At 47.5% G+C, this 20,842-nt stretch overlaps 1 protein-coding gene across 6 annotated transcripts in view; it reads left to right on the top strand.

The window, feature by feature from the left end:
* The first annotated feature begins 13,063 nt into the window (after nucleotides 1-13,063).
* Nucleotides 13,064-20,842, top strand: part of LOC129862144 (neuron navigator 2-like) — a 90,582-nt gene continuing 82,803 nt past the window's right edge. For all 6 annotated transcript variants that reach the window (XM_055933522.1, XM_055933524.1, XM_055933521.1 and 3 more), the window contains exons 1-3: nucleotides 13,064-14,108; nucleotides 14,385-14,503; nucleotides 19,616-19,724. In XM_055933522.1, coding sequence (XP_055789497.1) covers nucleotides 13,081-14,108; nucleotides 14,385-14,503; nucleotides 19,616-19,724 — 1,256 coding nt within the window. In that variant the 5' untranslated portion in view covers nucleotides 13,064-13,080. The remainder of the gene's footprint in view (nucleotides 14,109-14,384; nucleotides 14,504-19,615; nucleotides 19,725-20,842) is intronic.

Below are 20,842 nucleotides of genomic sequence, written 5' to 3'. Positions count from 1 at the left end.
CAGTAATATCCCAGTGATATGCCAGCGTAATGCCAGGGATATGACAGTAATATGACAGTAATATCCCAGTGATATGCCAGCGTAATGCCAGGGATATGACAGTAATATGACAGTAATATCCCAGTGATATGCCAGCGTAATGCCAGGGATATGACAGTAATATCCCAGTGATATGCCAGCGTAATGCCAGGGATATGACAGTAATATGACAGTAATATCCCAGTGATATGCCAGCGTAATGCCAGGGATATGACAGTAATATCCCAGTGATATGCCAGTGATATGCCAGCGTAATGCCAGGGATATGACAGTAATATGACAGTAATATCCCAGTGATATGCCAGCGTAATGCCAGGGATATGACAGTAATATCCCAGTGATATGCCAGCGTAATGCCAGGGATATGACAGTAATATCCCAGTGATATGCCAGCGTAATGCCAGGGATATGACAGTAATATCCCAGTGATATGCCAGCGTAATGCCAGGGATATGACAGTAATATGACAGTAATATCCCAGTGATATGCCAGCGTAATGCCAGGGATATGACAGTAATATCCCAGTGATATGCCAGTGATATGCCAGTGTAATGCCAGGGATATGACAGTAATATGACAGTAATATCCCAGTGATATGCCAGCGTAATGCCAGGGATATGACAGTAATATCCCAGTGATATGCCAGCGTAATGCCAGGGATATGACAGTAATATGACAGTAATATCCCAGTGATATGCCAGCATAATGCCAGGGATATGACAGTAATATCCCAGTGATATGCCAGGGATATGCCAGCGTAATGCCAGGGATATGACAGTAATATCCCAGTGATATGCCAGCGTAAAGCCAGGGATATGACAGTAATATCCCAGTGATATGCCAGTGATATGCCAGCGTAATGCCAGGGATATGACAGTAATATGACAGTAATATCCCAGTGATATGCCAGCGTAATGCCAGGGATATGACAGTAATATGCCAGTGATATCCCAGTGATATGCCAGCGTAATGCCAGGGATATGACAGTAATATCCCAGTGATATGCCAGCGTAATGCCAGGGATATGACAGTAATATCCCAGTGATATGCCAGCGTAATGCCAGGGATATGACAGTAATATGACAGTAATATCCCAGTGATATGCCAGCGTAATGCCAGGGATATGACAGTAATATCCCAGTGATATGCCAGCGTAATGCCAGGGATATGACAGTAATATGACAGTAATATCCCAGTGATATGCCAGCGTAATGCCCGGGATATGACAGTAATATCCCAGTGATATGCCAGTGATATGCCAGCGTAATGCCAGGGATATGACAGTAATATGACAGTAATATCCCAGTGATATGCCAGCGTAATGCCAGGGATATGACAGTCATATCCCAGTGATATGCCAGCGTAATGCCAGGGATATGACAGTAATATCCCAGTGATATGCCAGCGTAATGCCAGGGATATGACAGTAATATGACAGTAATATCCCAGTGATATGCCAGCGTAATGCCAGGGATATGACAGTAATATCCCAGTGATATGCCAGCGTAATTCCATGGATATGACAGTAATATGACAGTAATATCCCAGTGATATGCCAGCGTAATGCCAGGGATATGACAGTAATATCCCAGTGATATGCCAGCGTAATGCCAGGGATATGACAGTAATATCCCAGTGATATGACAGCGTAATGCCAGGGATATGACAGTAATATCCCAGTGATATGACAGTGATATCCCAGTGATATGACAGTGATATCCCAGTGATATGCAAGCGATATGCCAGCGTAATGCCAGGGATATGACAGTAATATCCCAGTGATATGCCAGCGTAATGCCAGGGATATGACAGTGATATCCCAGTGATATGCCAGCGTAATGCCAGGGATATGATAGTAATATCCCAGTGATATGCCAGCGTAATGCCAGGGATATGACAGTGATCTCCCAGTGATATGCCAGCGATATGCCAGCGTAATGCCAGCGTAATTCCAGGGATATGACAGTAATATCCCAGTGATATGCCAGCGTAATGCCAGGGATATGACAGTAATATCCCAGTGATATGCCAGCGTAATGCCAGGGATATGACAGTAATATGACAGTAATATCCCAGTGATATGCCAGCGTAATGCCAGGGATATGACAGTAATATGACAGTAATATCCCAGTGATATGCCAGCGTAATGCCAGGGATATGACAGTAATATCCCAGTGATATGCCAGCGTAATGCCAGGGATATGACAGTAATATGACAGTAATATCCCAGTGATATGCCAGCGTAATGCCAGGGATATGACAGTAATATCCCAGTGATATGCCAGCGTAATGCCAGGGATATGACAGTGATATCCCAGTGATATGCCAGCGTAATGCCAGGGATATGACAGTAATATGACAGTAATATCCCAGTGATATGCCAGCGTAATGCCAGGGATATGGCAGTAATATGCCAGTGATATCCCAGTGATATGCCAGCGTAATGCCAGGGATATGACAGTAATATCCCAGTGATATGCCAGCGTAATGCCAGGGATATGACAGTAATATCCCAGTGATATGCCAGCGTAATGCCAGGGATATGACAGTAATATGACAGTAATATTCCAGTGATTTGCCAGCGTAATGCCAGGGATATGACAGTAATATCCCAGTGATATGCCAGCGTAATGCCAGGGATATGACAGTAATATGACAGTAATATCCCAGTGATATGCCAGCGTAATGCCAGGGATATGACAGTAATATCCCAGTGATATGCCAGTGATATGCCAGCGTAATGCCAGGGATATGACAGTAATATGACAGTAATATCCCAGTGATATGCCAGCGTAATGCCAGGGATATGACAGTCATATCCCAGTGATATGCCAGCGTAATGCCAGGGATATGACAGTAATATCTCAGTAATATGCCAGCGTAATGCCAGGGATATGACAGTAATATCCCAGTGATATGCCAGCGTAATGCCAGGGATATGACAGTAATATGACAGTAATATCCCAGTGATATGCCAGCGTAATGCCAGGGATATGACAGTAATATGCCAGTGATATCCCAGTGATATGCCAGCGTAATGCCAGGGATATGACAGTAATATCCCAGTGATATGCCAGCGTAATGCCAGGGATATGACAGTAATATCCCAGTGATATGCCAGCGTAATGCCAGGGATATGACAGTAATATGACAGTAATATCCCAGTGATATGCCAGCGTAATGCCAGGGATATGACAGTAATATCCCAGTGATATGCCAGCGTAATGCCAGGGATATGACAGTAATATGACAGTAATATCCCAGTGATATGCCAGCGTAATGCCAGGGATATGACAGTAATATCCCAGTGATATGCCAGTGATATGCCAGCGTAATGCCAGGGATATGACAGTAATATGACAGTAATATCCCAGTGATATGCCAGCGTAATGCCAGGGATATGACAGTCATATCCCAGTGATATGCCAGCGTAATGCCAGGGATATGACAGTAATATCCCAGTGATATGCCAGCGTAATGCCAGGGATATGACAGTAATATGACAGTAATATCCCAGTGATATGCCAGCGTAATGCCAGGGATATGACAGTAATATCCCAGTGATATGCCAGCGTAATGCCATGGATATGACAGTAATATGACAGTAATATCCCAGTGATATGCCAGCGTAATGCCAGGGATATGACAGTAATATCCCAGTGATATGCCAGCGTAATGCCAGGGATATGACAGTAATATCCCAGTGATATGCCAGCGTAATGCCAGGGATATGACAGTAATATCCCAGTGATATGACAGTGATATCCCAGTGATATGACAGTGATATCCCAGTGATATGCAAGCGATATGCCAGCGTAATGCCAGGGATATGACAGTAATATCCCAGTGATATGCCAGCGTAATGCCAGGGATATGACAGTGATATCCCAGTGATATGCCAGCGTAATGCCAGGGATATGACAGTAATATCCCAGTGATATGCCAGCGTAATGCCAGGGATATGACAGTAATATCCCAGTGATATGCCAGCGTAATGCCAGGGATATGACAGTAATATCCCAGTGATATGCCAGCGTAATGCCAGGGATATGACAGTAATATGACAGTAATATCCCAGTGATATGCCAGCGTAATGCCAGGGATATGACAGTAATATCCCAGTGATATGCCAGCGTAATGCCAGGGATATGACAGTAATATGACAGTAATATCCCAGTGATATGCCAGCGTAATGCCAGGGATATGACAGTAATATCCCAGTGATATGCCAGCGTAATGCCAGGGATATGACAGTAATATGACAGTAATATGACAGTAATATCCCAGTGATATGCCAGCGTAATGCCAGGGATATGACAGTCATATCCCAGTGATATGCCAGCGTAATGCCAGGGATATGACAGTAATATCCCAGTGATATGCCAGCGTAATGCCAGGGATATGACAGTAATATGACAGTAATATCCCAGTGAAATGCCAGCGTAATGCCAGGGATATGACAGTAATATCCCAGTGATATGCCAGCGTAATTCCATGGATATGACAGTAATATGACAGTAATATCCCAGTGATATGCCAGCGTAATGCCAGGGATATGACAGTAATATCCCAGTGATATGCCAGCGTAATGCCAGGGATATGACAGTAATATCCCAGTGATATGACAGCGTAATGCCAGGGATATGACAGTAATATCCCAGTGATATGACAGTGATATCCCAGTGATATGACAGTGATATCCCAGTGATATGCAAGCGATATTCCAGCGTAATGCCAGGGATATGACAGTAATATCCCAGTGATATGCCAGCGTAATGCCAGGGATATGACAGTGATATCCCAGTGATATGCCAGCGTAATGCCAGGGATATGACAGTAATATCCCAGTGATATGCCAGCGTAATGCCAGGGATATGACAGTGATCTCCCAGTGATATGCCAGCGATATGCCAGCGTAATGCCAGCGTAATTCCAGGGATATGACAGTAATATCCCAGTGATATGCCAGCGTAATGCCAGGGATATGACAGTAATATCCCAGTGATATGCCAGCGTAATGCCAGGGATATGACAGTAATATGACAGTATATCCCAGTGATATGCCAGCGTAATGCCAGGGATATGACAGTAATATGACAGTAATATCCCAGTGATATGCCAGCGTAATGCCAGGGATATGACAGTAATATGCCAGTGATATCCCAGTGATATGCCAGCGTAATGCCAGGGATATGACAGTAATATCCCAGTGATATGCCAGCGTAATGCCAGGGATATGACAGTAATATCCCAGTGATATGCCAGCGTAATGCCAGGGATATGACAGTAATATGACAGTAATATCCCAGTGATATGCCAGCGTAATGCCAGGGATATGACAGTAATATCCCAGTGATATGCCAGCGTAATGCCAGGGATATGACAGTAATATGACAGTAATATCCCAGTGATATGCCAGCGTAATGCCAGGGATATGACAGTAATATCCCAGTGATATGCCAGTGATATGCCAGCGTAATGCCAGGGATATGACAGTAATATGACAGTAATATCCCAGTGATATGCCAGCGTAATGCCAGGGATATGACAGTAATATCCCAGTGATATGCCAGCGTAATGCCAGGGATATGACAGTAATATNGACAGTAATATCCCAGTGATATGCCAGCGTAATGCCAGGGATATGACAGTAATATCCCAGTGATATGCCAGCGTAATGCCATGGATATGACAGTAATATGACAGTAATATCCCAGTGATATGCCAGCGTAATGCCAGGGATATGACAGTAATATCCCAGTGATATGCCAGCGTAATGCCAGGGATATGACAGTAATATCCCAGTGATATGACAGTGATATCCCAGTGATATGACAGTGATATCCCAGTGATATGCAAGCGATATGCCAGCGTAATGCCAGGGATATGACAGTAATATCCCAGTGATATGCCAGCGTAATGCCAGGGATATGACAGTGATATCCCAGTGATATGCCAGCGTAATGCCAGGGATATGACAGTAATATCCCAGTGATATGCCAGCGTAATGCCAGGGATATGACAGTGATCTCCCAGTGATATGCCAGCGATATGCCAGCGTAATGCCAGCGTAATTCCAGGGATATGACAGTAATATCCCAGTGATATGCCAGCGTAATGCCAGGGATATGACAGTAATATCCCAGTGATATGCCAGCGTAATGCCAGGGATATGACAGTAATATGACAGTAATATCCCAGTGATATGCCAGCGTAATGCCAGGGATATGACAGTAATATGACAGTAATATCCCAGTGATATGCCAGCGTAATGCCAGGGATATGACAGTAATATCCCAGTGATATGCCAGCGTAATGCCAGGGATATGACAGTAATATGACAGTAATATCCCAGTGATATGCCAGCGTAATGCCAGGGATATGACAGTAATATCCCAGTGATATGCCAGCGTAATGCCAGGGATATGACAGTAATATGACAGTAATATCCCAGTGATATGCCAGCGTAATGCCAGGGATATGACAGTCATATCCCAGTGATATGCCAGCGTAATGCCAGGGATATGACAGTAATATCCCAGTGATATGCCAGCGTAATGCCAGGGATATGACAGTAATATGACAGTAATATCCCAGTGATATGCCAGCGTAATGCCAGGGATATGACAGTAATATCCCAGTGATATGCCAGCGTAATTCCATGGATATGACAGTAATATGACAGTAATATCCCAGTGATATGCCAGCGTAATGCCAGGGATATGACAGTAATATCCCAGTGATATGCCAGCGTAATGCCAGGGATATGACAGTAATATCCCAGTGATATGACAGCGTAATGCCAGGGATATGACAGTAATATCCCAGTGATATGACAGTGATATCCCAGTGATATGACAGTGATATCCCAGTGATATGCAAGCGATATGCCAGCGTAATGCCAGGGATATGACAGTAATATCCCAGTGATATGCCAGCGTAATGCCAGGGATATGACAGTGATATCCCAGTGATATGCCAGCGTAATGCCAGGGATATGACAGTAATATCCCAGTGATATGCCAGCGTAATGCCAGGGATATGACAGTGATCTCCCAGTGATATGCCAGCGATATGCCAGCGTAATGCCAGCGTAATTCCAGGGATATGACAGTAATATCCCAGTGATATGCCAGCGTAATGCCAGGGATATGACAGTAATATCCCAGTGATATGCCAGCGTAATGCCAGGGATATGACAGTAATATGACAGTATATCCCAGTGATATGCCAGCGTAATGCCAGGGATATGACAGTAATATGACAGTAATATCCCAGTGATATGCCAGCGTAATGCCAGGGATATGACAGTAATATGCCAGTGATATCCCAGTGATATGCCAGCGTAATGCCAGGGATATGACAGTAATATCCCAGTGATATGCCAGCGTAATGCCAGGGATATGACAGTAATATCCCAGTGATATGCCAGCGTAATGCCAGGGATATGACAGTAATATGACAGTAATATCCCAGTGATATGCCAGCGTAATGCCAGGGATATGACAGTAATATCCCAGTGATATGCCAGCGTAATGCCAGGGATATGACAGTAATATGACAGTAATATCCCAGTGATATGCCAGCGTAATGCCAGGGATATGACAGTAATATGACAGTAATATCCCAGTGATATGCCAGCGTAATGCCAGGGATATGACAGTAATATCCCAGTGATATGCCAGCGTAATGCCAGGGATATGACAGTAATATGACAGTAATATCCCAGTGATATGCCAGCGTAATGCCAGGGATATGACAGTAATATCCCAGTGATATGCCAGCGTAATGCCAGGGATATGACAGTAATATCCCAGTGATATGCCAGCGTAATGCCAGGGATATGACAGTAATATGACAGTAATATCCCAGTGATATGCCAGCGTAATGCCAGGGATATGACAGTAATATCCCAGTGATATGCCAGCGTAATGCCATGGATATGACAGTAATATGACAGTAATATCCCAGTGATATGCCAGCGTAATGCCAGGGATATGACAGTAATATCCCAGTGATATGCCAGCGTAATGCCAGGGATATGACAGTAATATCCCAGTGATATGCCAGCGTAATGCCAGGGATATGACAGTAATATCCCAGTGATATGACAGTGATATCCCAGTGATATGACAGTGATATCCCAGTGATATGCCAGCGATATGCCAGCGTAATGCCAGGGATATGACAGTAATATCCCAGTGATATGCCAGCGTAATGCCAGGGATATGACAGTGATATCCCAGTGATATGCCAGCGTAATGCCAGGGATATGACAGTAATATCCCAGTGATATGCCAGCGTAATGCCAGGGATATGACAGTGATCTCCCAGTGATATGCCAGCGATATGCCAGCGTAATGCCAGCGTAATTCCAGGGATATGACAGTAATATCCCAGTGATATGCCAGCGTAATGCCAGGGATATGACAGTAATATCCCAGTGATATGCCAGCGTAATGCCAGGGATATGACAGTAATATGACAGTAATATCCCAGTGATATGCCAGCGTAATGCCAGGGATATGACAGTAATATGACAGTAATATCCCAGTGATATGCCAGCGTAATGCCAGGGATATGACAGTAATATCCCAGTGATATGCCAGCGTAATGCCAGGGATATGACAGTGATATCCCAGTGATATGCCAGCGTAATGCCAGGGATATGACAGTAATATGACAGTAATATCCCAGTGATATGCCAGCGTAATGCCAGGGATATGACAGTAATATGACAGTAATATCCCAGTGATATGCCAGCGTAATGCCAGGGATATGACAGTAATATCCCAGTGATATGCCAGCGTAATGCCAGGGATATGACAGTAATATGACAGTAATATCCCAGTGATATGCCAGCGTAATGCCAGGGATATGACAGTAATATCCCAGTGATATGCCAGCGTAATGCCAGGGATATGACAGTGATATCCCAGTGATATGCCAGCGTAATGCCAGGGATATGACAGTAATATGACAGTAATATCCCAGTGATATGCCAGCGTAATGCCAGGGATATGACAGTAATATGACAGTAATATCCCAGTGATATGCCAGCGTAATGCCAGGGATGTGACAGTGATATGCCAGCGATATGCCAGCGTAATGCCAGGGATATATATGACAGTAATATGCCAGTGATATGCCAGCGATATGCCAGCGAAATGCCAGTGATATGCCAGGATTCAGAGTAGGTGTCAGTGAACCTGTTGAATGAGACATAAACGTTTGGAGGTGTTGCGTGCATTTTTTTGCATAAGGATTTGTCAGAGACTGTTACCATATAGTAGTAACTGGTACGTAACACTGCTGATAAATGTTGCACTTAAAACCTCCTACTTTCTAGCCAAGGTTATTAATACATACAGTAGATAGGTTGTAAATGATTAAAGAGCTTAACAGGTGAGCCTGATAACAAATCAAGTCGATGCTGCTTCTCAGGTCCACAAAAGATAAGCCAAGAGAATTGTATGTGTGTGATTACCCTATGGATGTGTTACAAAACCCAACATTGTTAGAGCGTTATTTGTGAACTGAGGTGTGTGTGTGACATTTGTATGTGGTCACTGGTCAGTGTTGAGTTGGCAAGAACAGACAGGCTTTCATGATTGACTCTCCCTCCCAGGCAATCTACAGGCTCTCTAAACTCTCTAAACTATGCACAACCCGCCGCTGAAGTTTGGATTTGAAATGTAAATGTCTCCTAGCTATGTCACTTTACTTTATACATGGTAAAATGACAGGTTGGAGATTGGGATCACACTGGGATAACACTGCCTAGTTAGGAAGGTGTATCGTCTGAAACAGGTTTCCCTGCTTTTTGTTGCCCATGCAGACTACTGGACATAGAGGTATGTTATTATTTAACCTTTATACAACAGATGGATCTAATCCTGAATGCTGATTGGTCAAAACCGCATTCCAGCCGGTGTCTAATCTATGATGTTAAAATGCCTATTTACTCTGTTCCACCTGACTGTGCAAGCCACTGTCTCATCAGCCCAGCCAGACAATTTATAATCTTGATCTCCACTCTGCCTAACAATACTGTGCCAACATATCCTCCAAAGACTGTCTTTTCGGGCAGTATCACTTAACTATTTTAACCAGTCCAGTCCATTAAGAACACATTCATATGTACACAACATGCTTCCTTACACAAAGCAATGCAAACTAGTGACAACTAGAAACAACTACATGTCTCAACCTGTCACGTTCCTGACCTTATTTCCTTTGTTTAGCCTTGTTTAGTTGGTCAGGACGTGAGCTGGGTGGGCATTCTATGTTATGTGTTTCTATGTTGGGTTCATTGTATTAGCCTGATAAGGTTCTCAATCAGGGGCAGGTGTTTTACGTTTCCTCTGATTGAGAACCATATTAAGGTAGGCTGTTCTCACTGTTTGTTTGTGGGTGATTGTTGGTGTGTCTGTGTTTGTTCGCCACACGGTACTGTTTCGTTTGTTTGTTCCTGTTCGTGCGTTCATGTTTTATGTTCTCAAGTTCAGGTCTGTTCACGTCATTTTGTCAGTGTTCTGTTTAGTTGGATAATTCATAAAAATTCAACATCATGAACATTCACCACGCTGCGCCTTGGTCCTCCTCTCTTCCACATAAAGACGAGCGTTACACAACCTGTTCATCTAGTTGTCCTTTGAACTCGTCCAGGTACATCAGGTCCTGGAGTTTTAGGTTGGCTTGGAGGGAATTCAAGATCAGGCCGCTTAGCATTAAACAAGATTCAGATCTGAGCTTGTATGTGTTTTCATTTTGAGCTAGAAGAGCGGATATATAAAATGGCAGTTTTCCTAAAATAGTCTTCTAAATAAGAATATACCAGTGTCCCGACAGCACTGTAGAGATCACAATGGTGAGTTAGATGTCTCTGATTGGTGACAGTACGAAGGGCTGCATGATACACGGAGTCAAGAGCTTTCAGTGTAGAGCTTGAGGCACATAAATAGTATCACCATAGTCCAACACAGAGAGAAAAGTAGAACAAATCAACTCCTTTCTGGTGGCTAAAGGAAAAAACAGCTTTGTGCAGGTAATAAAACCCAATAGGTAGCTTGAGTTTCCTGACAAGGTTATCTACATGGGCGGTGAAGCTCAACTTCTCATACACCCAAACTCCCAGATATTTTAAAGTTTTGTTAACTTAAAACATATCGATTACCAATTGACTTTGCTGTTAATTGATCATTGAATATCAATGTTGTTAATAATTGCTGGGGAACTCTGAATTATACTGAGAAATATGCATTATTTTCCCAGAACTGTTTGCAATTACTATTTCTATCATTTTGTGCTGCTGTTTTGGAATGATTTCATTACTGCTTTTTACTAAATTGTATTTACAGTATTTGTTTACTCGGGCATGTAATCCAGTGTCATAAGCTTGTATTGTGTTAGATCAGTATTGCGTGAAGCCCAGAGTAGCCATGAAGGCCAGTGTGACTGAGTAACTGACTTAGCAGAGAGTTCATCCCTTATCCCAACTACAGCTATTCAATGAGAGATCTCTATCTACAGCAGACACTCTGTCCTCCCTCATCTAAACTGGGATATGCTTAACACCCCGGCAGTCCTACAAGCTAAGCTTGATGCCCTCAATCTCACACAAATCATCAAGGAACCCACCAGGTACAACCCTAAATCCGTAAACATGGGCACCCTCATAGATAATATCCTGACCAACTTGCAAATACACCTCTGCTGTTTTCAATCAGGATCTCAGCGATCACTGCCTCATTGCCTGCATCCGCTATGGGTCCGCGGTCAAACGACCACCCCTCATCACTGTCAAACGCTCCCTAAAACACTTCTGCGAGCAGGCCTTTCTAATCGACCTGGCCCGGGTATCCTGGAAGGATATTGACCTCCTCCCGTCAGTCGAGGAGGCCTGGTCGTTCTGCCCGCACTCGCCTGCCCGATTAGTTAGCATCCCTACCCTGGACGGTTCTGACCTAGAATATGTGGACAACTACAAATACCTAGGTGTCTGGCTAGACTGTAAACTCTCCTTTCAGACTCATATTAAACATCTCCAATCCAAAATCAAATCTAGAATCGGCTTTCTATTTCGCAACAAAGCCTCCTTCATTCACGCCGCAAAACTTACCCTAGTAAAACTGACTATCCTACCGATCCTTGACTTCGGCGATGACATCTACAAAATAGCTTCCAACACTCTACTCAGCAAACTGGATGCAGTCTATCACAGTGCCATCCGTTTTGTTGCCAAAGCCCCTTATATCACCCACCACTGTGACCTGTATGCTCTAGTCGGCTGGCCCTCGCTACATATTCGTCGCCTGGCCCACTGGCTCCAGGTCATCTATAAGTCTATGCTAGGTAAAGCGCCGCCTTATCTCAGCTCACTGGTCATGATAACAACACCCACCCGTAGCATGCGCTCCAGCAGGTATATCTCACTGGTCATCCCCAAAGCCAACACCTCCTTTGGCCACCTTTCCTTCCAGTTCTCTGCTGCCAGTGACTGGAACGAATTGCAAAAATCACTGAAGCTGGAGACTTATATTTCCCTCACTAACTTTAAACATCAGCTATCTGAGCAGCTAACCGATCACTGCAGCTGTACATAGTCCATCTGTAAATAGCCCACCCAATCTACCTACCTCATCTGCATATTGTTTTTATTTACTTTTCTGCTCTTTTGCACACCAGTATCTCTACTTGCACGTCATCATCTGCTCATTTATCACTCCAGTGTTAATCTGCTAAATTGTAATTATTTCGCTACTGTGGCCTATTCATTGCCTATCTCCTCAAGCTATTTTCACACACTGTATATAGACTATCTTTTTTTCTATTGTGTTATTGACTGTACGCTTGTTTATTCCATGTGCAACTCTGTGTTGTTGTTTGTGTTGCACTGCTTTGCTTTATCTTGGCCAGGTCGCAGTTGTAAATGAGAACTTGTTCTCAACTAGCTTACCTGGTTAAATAAAGGTGAAAAAAAAAATCTCTCCCTTGGGTTTGGGTTTCTACACAGAGAGAAGCATCACGGCCTCTCCCATCATGACTGAGCACAGTCTGTCTCCAGGGCCCATCAATGGCTGCTCTTCCTCCTCCAACCCCCAGCCCAATGCAGGCAACAGCAGCAAGCCCTGGAGGAGTAAGTCCCAGAACACCAAGCACAGCACCACCTCCTCCATGCTGTCCGTCAAGCAGGACCCTCTCACCAGGCAGCCCGTGGCCACACCCCTAGAGGTCCTCCCTAAAGTCATCGCCCAGAAGTCCATGCTGGAAAAACTCAAGCTTTTCAACAGCAAAGGAGGCTCCAAGGCAGCTGGAGTCCTGACTGACAGGCCGACAGGGCAGGAGACGGAGTCGATGGAGTCGCTTCCCACCAGCAGTGACCACCTAGAGGAGGCAGAGGGGAACTCCCGGCCCCCCAATGTCATGGCGACCAGCCCCAAGCTTGCCCTGAAGGGCATTGCCCAGCGCACCTTCGGCAGGGCCCTCACACCCCAGAAGAGCTCTCTGAAGACTGGGGAGAAGGAGAAGGACAAGGCCAGGCCCAAGGAGAGGGACAAGGCCCGGGAGGGAGGCTCCAAGCGGGGGTTCGTCACAGAGCAGGAGGAGCCCAGGGATGACACCAGGCAGGAGGGAGTAGGTTCAGACTCAGCAGAGCCCAAGAGGAACACTAAGAGTACCAGCTTCATCCCAAAAGGAGGCAAGGCTGGCAGTGGCAAAAAGGAGGTCTCAGCCCCAGCAGCACACAGCGGAATACAAAAGCCAGGGTTCAAGACAGGGAAGACCTCAGGGGTGCCCTCTTCTGGTCGAGATGGAGACAGGCCCAGCAGTTTGAGGGCCGGTGGGGGTTGTGGTCACTCGGTGCACAAGTGCCAGCTGGACAGCAGAAGCTCCAGCTCCTGCTCCAGCCTGGCGTCCTCTGAAGGGAGGTCTCACCATCAACACCACCACACCAACGGAGCGCCCCCAGTGGCCACCACAGCCAGCAACACCATCAGTGTCCAGCTACCTCATCCTCAGCAGCAATACAACCACCCCAACACTGCCACTGTTGCACCATTCATGTACAGGTACTATGCCTGCTTTGATGGACACAATTTGACCTTTCACAGTTTAATAGTAGGAATATACCACAAAGTCAAACATTTTATACATACCACGTCTCAAGCCTTTTAACTGACTGTCGGGATCTGTGTAAGCCTAAATTATAGTCAATGACTAATTGGAGAGGACTGAACTACATATACTTAGTGGGAACTCTTTACTACTGACGGAGCGCAGAGAGAGGCAGACTGACTTTGTGGTATCGCTCCTCATTGTCTTGTTGTTCCTGCCCTGTCCTGTAGGTCTCAGCCTGATGTGACTGGAACAGACATGATGATGGAGGCAGCGGGGTCACTGGAGGGTCACAGAGAGACTGCAGCCATCAGCAAGTCAGCAGACAACTCCCAGGAGGACCTCACAGGTAACACTGGGTCACTATGATTTACATGCAGAGTATGTGTGTAGCTGTACCTCACAATGTCTGTCTCACTGGTTAAATCCTATATCCTTCCAAGCATACTGGACATAATGTGATTGCTGAGTGGTTATTCAATTGATTGAAACAGGGCATTTTCATACTGTGCGTTGTGACTTCAATTTCCACATCAGTTTTTCTTTGGTATTTTTTCCACTGTTACGTTAAATGACGGTAGTTAAGAAGATGAGACTATTGTGAACTGTAATATGTTTCACAAACAGGCAAATATCTCATTAGCAACAAAGGATCCTGTCCCAGGGAAAAACAAATGCAGCCTCTTGTTGTTCCCAGGCACAAATGAGGGTCTCTAATCCCAGCTAAACATGTTAATACTCAACAGTGAAGAGTGCATCAAAATGCCACCATGGAGAACAAAAGGCCCAGTTTCCTGTGGATTATTTTTAGCCTCTTCGTGATGGATCAGAAATATTGCCTTAAAGTTCACAATGATTTGGCAGGCCCACACAAAGCCTGTCTGAATGCAATTAACAGCACTGTTAATGCTGCATACAGAGTGAATGGAAAAACTCACTTGGAAACTCTGAGTATCTCAGCCAGGAAGTAAGTGGGTTGGTACCGTTCATTTGGAGCGCTGCTCTGCTGCCACACTGGAAAAATTAAGAAAAGTGAAACACTGGATTCTTATTGAGCTTTGTATGAATTGCATGATTCGTTGAGAGAGTGGAGAGAGAGGCTTGATTTTACCTTGGAGTTGACTGGTGAAGTGATGGAATGTTGTCCCGAGGCAGCCCCAGCCAGGGCTCTGTGTCTACCATGGCAGCCAGGAGGGAGAGAAAGGCCAGGTCCTGACTGAATGAAACAGAAAGAGCTCATCTGCATGTTAAAGGCTGTGGATGTCATGGAGATGCCAAGGCTCCTCACCAAACGCACTGTGTGTATGTGTGTGTGTGGTGGATGACTGGAGAGGCCTTTCTCCCTTCTTCCATCACTCTGAGGAAATATAAAGCAGTTGCCACAGGAGGAGTGGTCAGCGCTGGGGTAGGTGTGTCTGCGCTGGGGTAGGTGTGTCAGCGCTGGGGTAGGTGTGTCAGCGCTGGGGTAGGTGTGTCTGCGCTGGGGTAGGTGTGTCAGCGCTTGGGTAGGTGTGTCAGCGCTGGGGTAGGTGTGTCAGCGCTGGGGTAGGTGTGTCAGCGCTGGGGTAGGTGTGTCAGCGCTGGGGTAGGTGTGTCAGCGCTGGGGTAGGTGTGTCTGCGCTGGGGTAGGTGTGTCAGCGCTTGGGTAGGTGTGTCAGCGCTGGGGTAGGTGTGTCAGCGCTGGGGTAGGTGTGTCAGCGCTGGGGTAGGTGTGTCTGCGCTGGGGTAGGTGTGTCTGCGCTGGGGTAGGTGTGTCAGCGCTGGGGTAGGTGTGTCTGCGCTGGGGTAGGTGTGTCTGCGCTGGGGTAGGTGTGTCAGCGCTGGGGTAGGTATGTCTGCGCTGGGGTAGGTGTGTCAGCGCTGGGGTAGGTGTGTCAGCGCTGGGGTAGGTGTGTCAGCGCTGGGGTAGGTATGTCTGCGCTGGGGTAGGTATGTCTGCGCTGGGGTAGGTATGTCTGCGCTGGGGTAGGTGTGTCAGCGCTGGGGTAGGTGTGTCAGCGCTGGGGTAGGTGTGTCAGCGCTGGGGTAGGTGTGTCAGCGCTGGGGTAGGTGTGTCTGCGCTGGGGTAGGTGTGTCAGCGCTGGGGTAGGTGTGTCAGCGCTGGGGTAGGTGTGTCAGCGCTGGGGTAGGTGTGTCAGCGCTGGGGTAGGCGTGTCTGCGCTGGGGTAGGCGTGTCAGCGCTGGGGTAGGTATGTCTGCGCTGGGGTAGGTGTGTCTGCGCTGGGGTAGGTGTGTCAGCGCTGGGGTAGGTATGTCTGCGCTGGGGTAGGTGTGTCAGCGCTGGGGTAGGTTTGTCTGCGCTGGGGTAGGTATGTCTGCGCTGGGGTAGGTGTGTCAGCGCTGGGGTAGGTTTGTCTGCGCTGGGGTAGGTGTGTCAGCGCTGGGGTAGGTGTGTCAGCGCTGGGGTAGGTGTGTCAGCGCTGGGGTAGGTATGTCTGCGCTGGGGTAGGTATGTCTGCGCTGGGGTAGGTGTGTCAGCGCTGGGGTAGGTTTGTCTGCGCTGGGGTAGGTGTGTCAGCGCTGGGGTAGGTGTGTCAGCGCTGGGGTAGGTGTGTCTGCGCTGGGGTAGGTGTGTCTGCGCTGGGGTAGGTGTGTCAGCGCTGGGGTAGGTGTGTCTGCGCTGGGGTAGGTATGTCTGCGCTGGGGTAGGTATGTCTGCGCTGGGGTAGGTATGTCTGCGCTGGGGTAGGTGTGTCAGCGCTGGGGTAGGTGTGTCTGCGCTGGGGTAGGTATGTCTGCGCTGGGGTAGGTGTGTCAGCGCTGGGGTAGGTGTGTCTGCGCTGGGGTAGGTATGTCTGCGCTGGGGTAGGTGTGTCAGCGCTGGGGTAGGTGTGTCTGCGCTGAGGTAGGTATGTCTGCGCTGGGGTAGGTGTGTCAGCGCTGGGGTAGGTGTGTCTGCGCTGGGGTAGGTATGTCTGCGCTGGGGTAGGTGTGTCTGCGCTGGGGTAGGTGTGTCAGCGCTGGGGTAGGTGTGTCTGCGCTGGGGTAGGTGTGGCAGCGCTGGGGTAGGTGTGTCTGCGCTGGGGTAGGTGTGGCAGCGCTGGGGTAGGTGTGTCTGCGCTGGGGTAGGTGTGTCAGCGCTGGGGTAGGTGTGTCAGCGCTGGGGTAGGTATGTCTGCGCTGGGGTAGGTGTGTCAGCGCTGGGGTAGGTGTGTCTGCGCTGGGGTAGGTGTGTCTGCGCTGGGGTAGGTGTGTCAGCGCTGGGGTAGGTGTGTCTGCGCTGGGGTAGGTGTGTCAGCGCTGGGGTAGGTGTGTCTGCGCTGGGGTAGGTGTGGCAGCGCTGGGGTAGGTGTGTCTGCGCTGGGGTAGGTGTGTCTGCGCTGGGGTAGGTGTGTCAGCGCTGGGGTAGGTGTGTCAGCGCTGGGGTAGGTATGTCTGCGCTGGGGTAGGTGTGTCTGCGCTGGGGTAGGTGTGTCAGCGCTGGGGTAGGTGTGTCAGCGCTGGGGTAGGTGTGTCTGCGCTGGGGTAGGTGTGTCAGCGCTGGGGTAGGTATGTCTGCGCTGGGGTAGGTGTGTCAGCGCTGGGGTAGGTATGTCTGCGCTGGGGTAGGTATGTCTGCGCTGGGGTAGGTATGTCTGCGCTGGGGTAGGTGTGGCAGCGCTGGGGTAGGTGTGTCTGCGCTGGGGTAGGTGTGTCTGCGCTGGGGTAGGTGTGGCAGCGCTGGGGTAGGTGTTTCTGCGCTGGGGTAGGTGTGTCTGCGCTGGGGTAGGTGTGTCTGCGCTGGGGTAGGTGTGTCTGCGCTGGGGTAGGTGTGGCAGCGCTGGGGTAGGTGTTTCTGCGCTGGGGTAGGTGTGTCTGCGCTGGGGTAGGTGCGTCAGCTACATCATTCTCTTTCTGTCATTTCTGGGCTGAAGGACATTCAAGAAAACAAGCATCTACTTACACTCTGTTCCGATCAGAATCATAATGTGTCTTGGAGAGGTTGTGGCAATCCCGGACAGGACTTATCCCGGACAGGACTTATCCCGGACAGGACTTATCCCGGACAGGACTTATCCCGGACAGGACTTATCCCGGACAGGACCTATCCTGGACAGGACTTATCCCGGACGGGACTTATCCCGGACAGGACTTATCCCGGACAGGACCTATCCTGGACAGGACTTATCCCGGACAGGACCTATCCTGGACAGGACTTATCCCGGACGGGACTTATCCCGGACAGGACTTATCAAAGTGTCAAGGAGTTGGAGCAACTAGTAAGGACTACATGGAGAGAGAAGACGTGCTTCCTCACAGAAGTGGTGAGGGTGTTGGTAAGAGTGGCAGCAGCAATGACTCCTCACCCAGCCAAGACAGGAGCAGAACCAGGCTCTCTCTGGGCAGAATTACCCTGGGAGGCTCCAGCCAGCACAACCAGCCACCCTGTCCCATCCCCAACAGACCAATCCCAGACGACACTAGACGGCATGCCAGTGAGCCAAACACCCCTGTGGTGGAGAGACCAGGAAGTGGGCATACAGAGTGCTGTGACCCTGTGACCCTGAGACAGACTGCCAGGAGGTCAGAGGTCAGAGCTGGGAGGAGAACTATGTGGAGGTGTCCAGTAAGAGGCGGAGCCGGCTGTACCAGGTGCACCAGCAGAGCCGACTTGTGTCTGGGATCGCTCAACTCAACGAGGAGATCCTCCTCACTATGCTGGACATATATGAGAAACATGACATTAAGTGTGTGTGTGTGTGGGGGGGGGCACCATTGCCCTCTGTCTGTGGTCTTCAGCTTACCTTTTAACTCCCCAGACCTCTTGGACTAGACGCGGCTTCATTCAATAGCAGAACAATATGTTTGTTAAGAGCATGCTCCCTTTTTTCTGCTTGCTAAACATTCTGTCAGCTCTCTTCGTTACATTCGCAAAAGTTATACAAACCCTCCATCAAAGGGCTGCTCTTAAAGCAGAGCTGCCTGTAAGGATTTAGTGGCGTTATAAAGCGTTGGTTTAGCCCTGTGAATGGGCTCGTTTGGGCTCCCTCCAAGCCCCCCTGGAATGCCTTGACTGGGAGTGCCTTGATGGGGGGGGCAGATACATTCGAATTTGCCCTGCAAAAACCTCCACTCACCTACGGCTCATTTTAATTTGGAAAAAGGCTTTGGGTAAATTAGTGGGCTGAGCTTTTCTCCTTCCCGACACTGTCCTGTACAGCACCAGGATGGAAAACCCTGCTCTGATTGATGTGAAGGACTTTTTCAATGTTTCCTTTCCTCAAAATCATCCAGAATTCCTATGGAGTTTTTTGTACACATGTTTTTTCTGGTTTGGGCTTTGATTGGCTACAGTACGTTATGTAACGTTAAGGACCCTTTTGTTGTGAATGGTCTGTTTCAAGTGTTAATGGCTATCTTTGCAGGAAATATGCATATTTATGAGGATGTACTTACTCACAAGCCTGTGTCATGTGTGTTGTTTGACGTGGCAGCTGTTTCAGGTGGACTGTCTCTAACAGACCCCGTCCCCTACTCCTAGGTGAAGACCCTGAGGCCAGGCGGTTGCGGACGGTGAAGGACATTGCAGATCTGAGGCAGAACCTGGAGGAGACCATGTCCAGCCTGAGGGGAACACAGATTAGCCACAGGTATGTCCTTGACCTTGCTTCTGCACCATCTCTGTGTGTGTGTGTGTGTGTGTGTGTGTGTGTGTGTGTGTGTGTGTGTGTGTGTGTGTGTGTGTGTGTGTGTGTGTGTGTGTGTGTGTGTGTGTGTGTGTGTGTGTGTGTGTGTGTGTGTGTGTGTGTGTGTGTGTATTAATTTGTAATGCTCTGATGGAAGGAGATGTTAATTTCAGTGGTTTGGCTCAGCAATTCCCAAACATGATTATATACTTACATTGCAAAGTGCCCTCCGCAGAGGATTCAATGTTATGGCTGTTCCTGACTTCACTATCTCAGTAATGCATCAGTGATCTAGTAACAAGAACACCAAGGTGAAATTTAAACATGACAGTCATTTTGATCGATGTGAGAAAGAAGCATTCAAAATGAGGACCATTCTTTTCTGGCATGTGAACCATTTGGATTCCAGCTTGTCTACATGACAGAGTCTGCCTTGGTGTCTAAAGACTTTAGCCTGATTGACAGTTGGACTGGTAGATCAGATGTTGATGTGGAGACATCCCTCTTTTATCTCTGGCCTGATGAATCAGATGTGTTGCCCGGTTGCCTCGTCCTGAGCCCAGCCATGAAATCAGCTTGGAGGGGTTGAGTGGACCCCTGTGGTCAGCCAGCACGAGGTTAAAAGCTGCTTTTGTCTCCGAAGTCGATAAAAGGGGAGAAAAAACATGAAGAGCACTCCTGGTGGGCTATTCTACAATGCCCAACGGATTTCTACTCTCTTTAGCGTCATATGGGAGTGAATCATGCAATTCAACTAGTAGGATTGTTCAGTCAGAACAACATTTTTAATTGTAGATAAGTTTCCCTCTAAAGTGCATGTAAATGTAGTTAGCTTTTCATGCTGGACTGGCTCATCTCTTAGACTATTCATCTTGCATGATAAGTACTCTCCATCCCTTACATCTATTGTTTAGCACGTTGAATGTGGTGCTATGTAGTTCAGTGTTCGGATCTGTAGTTTGTTGTCTCAGTGAGAGGGAGTGTAGTTCAGTGTTCTGATCTGTAGTTTGTTGTCTCAGTGAGAGGGAGTGTAGTTCAGTGTTCTGATCTGTAGTTTGTTGTCTCAGTGAGAGGGAGTGTAG

The sequence above is a fragment of the Salvelinus fontinalis genome, chromosome 9 (genome assembly GCF_029448725.1).
Source record: "Salvelinus fontinalis isolate EN_2023a chromosome 9, ASM2944872v1, whole genome shotgun sequence".
Taxonomy (NCBI): domain Eukaryota; kingdom Metazoa; phylum Chordata; class Actinopteri; order Salmoniformes; family Salmonidae; genus Salvelinus; species Salvelinus fontinalis.
Note: the sequence above shows the minus strand (reverse complement) of the source record. Positions and strands in the feature narration are given on the sequence as shown.